The sequence below is a fragment of the Lutra lutra genome, chromosome 16 (genome assembly GCF_902655055.1).
Source record: "Lutra lutra chromosome 16, mLutLut1.2, whole genome shotgun sequence".
Lineage (NCBI taxonomy): Eukaryota > Metazoa > Chordata > Mammalia > Carnivora > Mustelidae > Lutra > Lutra lutra.
In genome coordinates, this window is record NC_062293.1 from 45594055 (window position 1) to 45602749 (window position 8695).

An 8695-nucleotide genomic window follows, 5' to 3' on the forward strand; every position below is an offset into this window, starting at 1 on the left:
GCAATTGGTGTGGCCAGAGTGTGCCGAATCACTGTGAGTCTGCTGAGGGGCCAGGAAGAGAGAACAATGCCTGCACTGTTCAGCCCTCCTCACAGCAGACTAACACACAATCTGTACACTGAAAGCAGGGGACAAAAGCGGGTGCTATGACCCCACTTGGGCTCCCCTGGCCTCCCTGGGTCAAGGAGGGGGTTCCCCCCACCCCAGACAAACAAAGGGAACGGCTGCATGATGCTTAAAGGAACAAGGGGGCACTGGGCTGGAGGCTCCTTGAATTCCTGAGCATGTCCCTTCTCTGACTGCTTACTGCCTGCCTGCCCCCAAACCCGGGATGCAGGCCCCTGGACCTCCCTGCTGATGGTCCCTGCCCCAGGATCTCCTGTCACTTTCCTAAATCCTTAGTCTATCCGGCAACAGGAAGCAGTATCTCAGTCCAACAGGGAGATGTAGATGAGAGGTCAGCCTCAGACGCAGAGCAAACACAAGGCAGGACACAGACAGTCAGAGGGCCATCCTGGGTAGGCCAGAGCCTAGCCTCTACTTGTGGCCGTGTGTGCTGGCCACTTACTCAGTGGCTTTCGTTCCATGTCGCTTAGTGCTCTCACTCCCCGCCCACCGTCCACAACAGGACACCGGAGGCTTTGGAGCAGTCATGGTGCTTGTCTGACGTCTCATAGACAGCACCTTATGGAGAAGCTGGACCTGAGTCCAGGCTGCTGGACCTCAGAGTTCCTGGTTTTAGCCTCTGGGCTGTGCTGATGCTGTACTACCTGGGTCCAACGCTTTCCAAGAGAATATAATGAAGGGACAGAGACAGCACAGACAGCCCCAGGTGGCCCTTAATGACACCCAGTGTGAATGGGACTGACCCCAAGATCCTCCCTGAGAGTCAGCCCAAGTTGGACAAAATCTTAATGCAACACCACGAAGGCAGGTGGGGCCCACAGATGTGGGAGAGGGAAAGTGGGTCATGAAATGGGAAGAAGAAAGGCAAGGTTGGGAGGAAAGGCTGAGGGTTCCAGCTCCTTTCTCTGACTTACTGTGAGGCCATGGACACCAGCATTCAGACCTTCTCATCCGTTGCTAGAGAATGTTTATTTTTTTAAATCCCAAATAAAGCGAGGTGGAAAGGGGAGTAGGGGGAGCGGGGAGTGGGGAGTGGAAACAGTCACATTCACAGCAATACAAGTCAAAGGGTGGGCTTTCAAAAGCTATTCAAAGCCAGCAGCCTAGGGGCGCCTGGGTGGCTCAGTGGGTTAAAGCCTCAGCCTTCAGCTCTGGTCATGAACCCAGGGTTCTGGGATCGAGCTCCGCATCAGGCTCTCTGCTCAGCGGGGAGAGCCTGCTTCCTCCTCTCTCTCTGCCTGCCTCCCTGCCTACCTGTGATCCCTGTCTGTCAAATAAATAAATAAAATCTTAAAAAAAAAAAAAAAGCCAGCAGCCTTTGCGTGAGGAGGAGACCATTAAAAGAGGGCCTCCAAGCAGCAGGGAAGGTCTCCTGCCAACCTCTGCCACCTCGGCCCACCTGCGGGGCCCCAGGCCCATCTCTGCTTCCCTGGTGGACAGCGGCCCCTCTGCCCTCTCAGGGCCCGGGGGACCAGCTTCCTGCTTTGTTTCATGAGGGGTACAGCTCCACTGCCACTACAGGCAGCAAGACTTGGGTCTGCCTTGGTGTCCGTGAATGAGCTAGGCCGTGAAGGGAACAGAACTCGGGTCTGCCTTGGTGTCCGTGAATGAGCTAGACCGTGACTTCCTTGGGCAGAGACCGCAACTCCCACCCATGCCCCATGCCCAGTTTGTGGCAATACTGCAATAATTCCTAAGAGTCTAACAGGCGAATCCGATCGTCGCCCTCCTATGCCCCTGTCACTTCTTCCTGCCTTGAGAATAAAATAATCCAACTTCCCCACGTGGCCTCCTAGGCCCTGTGGGCCCTGGCCACCTCCCACCTCTTCTTGCCCCACTCCTCTCCCAACTCACCCCTCATTGCCCTCCCCGCTTCCCCCTAAACCTCAGAGAGGCCCTCCCACCCAAGTTGAACTGGATCCCCACTGCCGTTCTCCTTCCTGGCCCCCTGCTCTCACTGCAGTCCGGACCTCCACTTGGAAGCATATGGTCTGTGGGTTTGATGCTGGTGGACTACGGACTCCCTGAGGGCCAGGACTGCTCTGCACCCCCCAGCACAACACCTCAATGCTTACTGGACATGTGGGTTAGATGAAGAGATTAACAGCCCCCTGACCTGACCCTGTCCAAGCGGGCCATCAGATGACTGAGAAAATGAAGAAAGAGGTCAAGAGTGGGGAGGTATGGCGGTCATCCCGAGGCCAAAAGGACACGGGTCTGGGAAAGCCCTGGACTTCCTGGGCTAGAAAGCCAGACAGCAGCCCAACCACACCAGGGGGGCTGGGGAGGCAAAGCCCAAATGCTGGGCACGGGTCCTTAACAATCTCATGTGGTGAGAAAGGCAAAAAGAGCTGAGAGGCAGCAGAGAAACAGGCTCACTCCTTCTCCCACCTCACCACACTGCAACCCAACACCATGTGTCCGGGGCCAGATTCTGGCTGGCGTCCCAAGAATGAGTTCTGAGAACGTTTCAACAGGTTTAGGCAAATTTTCTTGAGAGAAAAACCCAAAAGCCAAGGTCCTATAAGTGACAAAAAGCTGACAAATTGGCATCTCAAGCAGCGGCAGACCAGTCAGCTTTTCACAAGTCTAACATAATAAACTCCATAAATGGCCCCACTGCTTCTCAGCAAGTCAGCCATCCACCAAGTTTAAACATATTAGGCCTAAGCGGAAACCTTGACCCTATACGCTCCAGGCACTCCAGGGAGGCAAGGCCTGGAGGAGACTCCTGCCTCCAAAAGGTGACAGGCTACTTGGGACTCCAAGAATCGAGAAGCAGGGAGGCCAGAGAGATAAGCTGTGTGGAATCAGCGGGGCTGCCCGTCCAGGATGCTGGATCAGCAGGCCTTCCAGGTAGTCAGAAAAAAAACAAAATCAAAGGCAGGGGCAAAGGCACGGGATAAGAAGTTGATGTTCAACTGCCACCCTGACCCTTCACCTTCACTTTGATTTATAGGAGGGACGGGGTCGAGCCTCTTACCGGCTTCAAAACCAGCTCAGCATTGTGTTGGCAGTCTCTGCAACTCCTCCCACTTTAAATGGAGGAAGAAGCCAAGGTCGAGGCAGGAATGAAGTGACCAGCCCCAGTGCTACCAGTACCATAAAATACATTAAGTCAGTGGACAAGCTCAGAAAAGAAACTTAGAATCTGGCCTTCTACAGTAGGAACCTTTCCCTCCCACACTCCCCGCCAAAAAATCAACCACAATAGTCCCTCAGTCTGGATGAGACACTGAAAGCTACACCTGGAAATGAGGTTTCTCTCTGTTTTTAGGAAAGACCCTCGGTGCAGCCTGAAAGAATCCATCAGAGAGGGAGGCAGGAAGGGTCATGAGCTAAAACGGAGGAGAGAGGGAGGGAGAGGAAGAGCCAAACACTCCAACCTGCTCCTTCCAGAGTCCTTAATCTGCTAACATCTCTTGGGCAAAGCAGAAAGCTTGTTCAAGGAACAAGGTCTGAGTGACTCTCCCATCTCCCTAGATTTCTTGCTGATGTGCGGAAAAGTCTGCCAAGAACCCTTAGGCTATTAGGAAATATTTCTGAGTAGCTAAAGGCTAAAGGTTATAAATTATATACTCTCTACCCTCCCCCAGGTGACCTCTGCATCCCCTTCGTTTCTCCTGCCCCTAACCTGCCCAGCAAAGCTTCCTTAGAAACTGAAACACTCAGAAATCTCCTGGGACTACCAAGAAAGGGAAACAAGGACTCTACATGGGGTTATAGGTAGCATGAGCTGGTCCAAAGCTTTCTCTTCCCCCCAATTTAGAACGCTAACAAGAAAAGGCATGCCAGTGCTGTGATTCAGAGGGTCAAACTCTACCCATCTCCCTCTAAGGGGACTCGTGCAGGAACTGGCTGACAAAGGCAATGGAAAGAGACATTACGGAGTTCAGCTATTAGGTAGCCACTGCTGGGGATAGCAGAGGGCAGAGGGAAACATTTCTTATCAAGGTTACCTAGGAAAGGGGTAGGAGGGTAGAGGTGGAGAGGCACTTGGGTCTCACTGTTCAGCTGAATCTACTAATCTACAACAATTAGGAGCCTTGGACGGGGTCAGGGGGGTGTGAAGGTAGGAGTTGGGGTTAGATTTCTTATAGACAAGCATCCTCAGCCTGCATTCAGCAAAACCAATGGTGTGGCAAAGAGAGACAACAGAACAAGTGTTATTTCCCTAAATACCCCCTTTGCCTCCCTCCACAATGGCAGGCAGATAGAAGGCCACTGGGATGTTCTCACAGCCTGTGGGAGGAAATGTCCTTTGGAAAATCATAAAGCAGCAAAAAATAGACAAGAAATTGTAGCTGACATGCCCTTAAGAGACTCCATAATGGCCTGACTAAAACATCTAGATTCCAGATGAAGCTTCAGTGGGGTGGAGGCCAAGCCACTTCCTCTCTTTCTGCACCCCAGCCACTGAGTCAGGAGTTCCTCTTTCTCACAGTCAGGCAGCAACGTATTTAGTGCAAGGCAAGTGATGTGCTATGCACTGGAAGGAGAGGAGTCCAGCAATGTTCCTTAAGGCGGGAGGAAGGACACCCTGGACTTAGGGGGATTCTGGCTCTACCGCAGTCCTTGGGCAAGCCAGAAGATGGGCCTGGGCCTCGGTTTCTTCATCCACAAAACAGCCAATGACACGTACCCAGCAGAGAGGGCTGAGCGAGGATCAAACGGGGCTTCTGCTAAACCGGGAGGTGCGAGGTAGTACTGCTGGCCGATCTTTCACTCCCGTCTCGCCCTCTCCCAAAGCTCCCACTCCGGGAACCACCCCCAGCCCGAGCCGCCCGTCTCACCTGGCTCAGTACACAGGTACGAGTAAAAGCCCTCCGACTTAAGCATGATGAGCAGCGAGCCCCAGCCCAGGAGGACTGCCGAGAAGAGGAGGTTTTCCAGCACGGCTGTGCAGGCCATCCACCAGCGGCGCCGATGGGCTGTGGCTAGGGTGGGCGCCATGGCGCGGCGCGGAGGCCCGGCTCCGGCTTCGGCTCCGGTTCGGCGGCCACCTGCACACAGATCTCGGCGTCAGCGCCCGGCGCTGCCCAGCCTGTGCGGCCAACCCGGGCCGCTGCCGCAGCGTGCGGGGCTTGTCACCGCTCCGCGGCCCAGGCGGTAGGGGCGCGCGGCGAAGGAAGCCCCAGCCCGGCCTGGGTCCTGGGCCAGCTAGTCTGCGGCTGGCTCGTGCGTCCGCCCTCAGCTCCGGGACAGCGGCCCCGGCCCGGCGGGGAGACCTCTCCCTCGGCGAGTTCCGAGGTAACCTGAGGCAGGGAAACAAGGAGAGACTAAGACATGCTCAGGGGCGTGGAATTAATCGGGCTCTCCGCAGATCTGACACAGCTTGGGGACCGGCAGGAGAGGCACCTTACGTCCGGATACCTGGGCAGGGCCATACCTGGGGGGCTGCCACTCCCTGGGACCCTGACAGAAGCCCTCCCGCCCGCACTGGAGACCCTTCCTCAGAGCTCGTTCCTTCAACCACAAGATCAGCGAACAGCGTCCGGAACGGCCCGCCCCCGACCCGCTCATTGGCCTGACGGCTAGAAACTGCGGCGCCATTGGCCGCTGTCTAGGTCGCTAGGCGCTGCGGCCACGCGAACCCCGCATGGGAAAGGCGAAGCCGGTTCAAACCGGCGGCGCGAGCCACCTGCGCGACCCCCAACCAGGGGTGTTTCCTCGGCATTAAGACTGTTCCCAGAAGCGGACCCCCGTCTCGCCATCTCCTAGCTGCCTCCTCTTTTCGTCATCTCTTCCCTGGCGGCTCCTCATCGGTCACATGTTGTCTCCCTGCACCCCTATTCGAGCACCTTCTGTCCTCCTAGCACCTATGCCCAGGACCTAGATACCAAAATCCAGCTCACCAGGCTCCCAGCAGCGTGTGTCGGGCCCGGCCGGCGCCTTTTCTGTCTCCTTTTATTCCAGCGCTTTTATTCCAACCCAAGATGAAAACACTGCCGCACGCTGATTGGCTGAATCGGGGCTGGAAACAAGCACTGACCAATCAGAAGCCACCTGCCCGCCCGGCGGCGAGCAGAAGCCGGTTCCGGCCGGACTCCGAGACAAACAAGAGAGCTGGGGGGGCCCCGGGCAGCGGCGGGTCGTGCCTCTCCTCTGCTGCTTTTAACTGGAGTCACAGCCGGGCTGGGAATCCCTGGGGGCATTGCCCCAACGACTCTCAGAACCTCACTCTGAAGCCCTACCTGGGTCAGGCTCCCCCGGTCGATGATCCAGTAACCCCCGGACTGCGTGCCTGTCTCCCTCACACCCAGCTGGTGCTTCTGCACTCCATTCTTCTCCGGCCCGCTTGTGGAGTCCCCAGCTTCCCCTCTGACCTGGGCATCATGTCCCGATGCTCTGGCTCCGTGTGGGTCGTTCCGCTCCCGCCGCCTCCGCTGCTTCTCCCACACAACGCTGCCATCCCCGGCTGCCTCGGGCTTTGTGTTCTGATTCCTCGTTCGCCTGTCCCCAGTGTCCTCCATCCAGGCGCTGTCTGCTCATCCTGGATCCCCGGACCCCTGCCCAGGCGTGGTGTGCCTCTTCCCTGCTCTGCTGATTTCACGGACCCTCTCTTCTGGGTGCCATTTGCCCGGTCCCTGGAAGATGGCCTTGGGGGATCCGTAGGTGGGAGTTTGGGGCTTGTCTGTACCCTAGGACGGTCCGCTCCCATCAAGACCGCCCCCTCGCCGCCTCCTGCTGTCCTTGGTCCCCTTGTGGATCCTTACTCAAAGTTGACCATACAATCTCCATTGTCTTGCAACACCTCCACCCGCTTACGTCCCATTCCTGGACGTCAACTTCAGGGGCCCTCTCTGCTTGGTGACGCGGCGGGCAGTGCCTCCGGGAAAGCGCCTGGAGTCGGGAGGGCTCGGTACCCAATGTGATCAGAGAGCTGGACCTGCTCCCAGGACGGCTTGGCAGCGGGATAGAGCCCGGGCACTGGGGAGGTTGGGCAGCCCAGCTGCGTATCCCCGATCAGAGTGGCTAGCCCGATCTTACTAGACCCTCGGTCTACCCCAGATTCAGCTTGGTCTCCCTGGCACGCTCTGGGAGCTGGCCTCTTCCAGGACTCTGGGAGCCTCAGCAGCCTCCTGTCTCACGTCCCTGCATCCAAGTGCGCCCCCTGCCGCCGTGAACCCGCTACTGGCAACCTTGCTTACACCTCGCTCGGCGCTGTGGGCTTGGGGGATCCTGGCTGGTTACTTATTCTGTTACCCAACCCGCAGAATCTCACCCACTCACTTGGGACTGCCACTAGATAAACTTCAGTCCCCCCCCACCACCACCACCTCCTTAGAGCCACCTGCCAGAGGAACGTTTCCAGGCAGCTGTTCCATACACATCTCTGAACGGTTTCAAATACATCTCTAAAATAATTCACTTTAGGAGCACCTGGGTGGTGAGGTGAAGCCTCCAACTCTTGGTTTCTGCTCCGGTTGTGATCTCATGTGTGGTGGGATGGAACCCCGCCTGGGGCTCCCAGCTCAGTGGGGAGTCAGCCTGAGATTCTCTCCCTCTGCCCCTGCACATGCTCTCCTGCTCTCCCTCTCTCTCAAATAAATAAATCTTTTAAAAAAAAATAACTCACTTTCTACTCCCCAAACTGTCCCTCTCATTCTTTCTCAAATAATAGCACCACTACCTACCAAAATTAGATATCGTGAACCATCTTTTCAATAAATATTTGAAATTTGTCTTAAACTCTCCATTATTCTCCCTCTCCTTCACCCCACCCCCACCCCCACCCCACCAACACAGCCATATCTCCTAAATATTTATCTAATTTGCCCATCTGTATCCCTAGGACTGCAACTGCTTTTTTTTTTTTAAAGATTTTATTTATTTATTTGTCAGAGAGAGAGAGAGAGAGCACAGGCAGACAGAGTGGCAGGCAGAGGCAGAGGGAGAAGCAGGCTCCCCACAGAACAAGGAGCCCGATGTGGGACTCGATCCTAGGACGCTGGGATCATGACCTGAGCCGAAGGCAGCTGCCTAACCAACTGAGCCACCCAGGCGTCCCTGCAACTGCTCTTCATTCAGCCTCTGATCTCAGGTTCTCAAATACATTTCTTCACCCAACCCCATCCCAGTGAACTGTAGGAAAGGTAAATCTGACCTTAGTACATTTGACCTCTGCTCAATCCTTCAGAAACTCTCTACCATTTGTCCTGTAGGATAAAGTTCAAGTTCTCCAGCCTAACCCACACAGGCTCCTCCCTATTGGTCTCTTCCTCCACTTAGAGGCTGGTTGACTGGCCAGATCATAGGTGCTTCAATCACATGGAATTGCTTGTGGTTCCTGCAGGTGCTGTACTCTCGCCTCTGGCCTTCAAAGATAGACTCTTCTTGGATAGCACCTCCTTCAAGAAGCCTTCCCTAACCACTACCCCAAATATCCTTTACTATCTTTGTCCACTGATTGCACTGTTTTGTTTTGTTTTTTTATAGTGCACTGTTTCATTTGTCCCTCCCTTTTCCCACTGACTATGAACAAATATTTGGGGGCAAAAACTATGTCTTACTCAACTTTGTTTACCAGCGCTTAACACAGAAGCCCAAACAAAGCAGGTGCACAAAA

At 55.3% G+C, this 8695-nt stretch overlaps 1 protein-coding gene across 4 annotated transcripts in view; it reads right to left on the minus strand.

Moving 5' to 3' along the window:
- Nucleotides 1–6440, minus strand: part of SLC43A2 (solute carrier family 43 member 2) — a 40446-nt gene extending 34006 nt beyond the window's left edge. The window contains exons 1-2 of one of the 4 annotated variants that reach the window (XM_047707248.1): nt 6321–6440; nt 4920–5129 (exon numbers count right to left, since the gene is read on the minus strand). In XM_047707248.1, coding sequence (XP_047563204.1) covers nt 4920–5079 — 160 coding nt within the window. In that variant the 5' untranslated portion in view covers nt 5080–5129; nt 6321–6440. Of the gene's footprint in view, nt 1–4919; nt 5135–5515; nt 5601–5981; nt 6090–6320 lie in introns of those variants that run through there. The other 3 variants (XM_047707245.1, XM_047707247.1, XM_047707246.1) reach the window with 3 other exon arrangements.
- Nucleotides 6441–8695: the final 2255 nt, after the last annotated feature.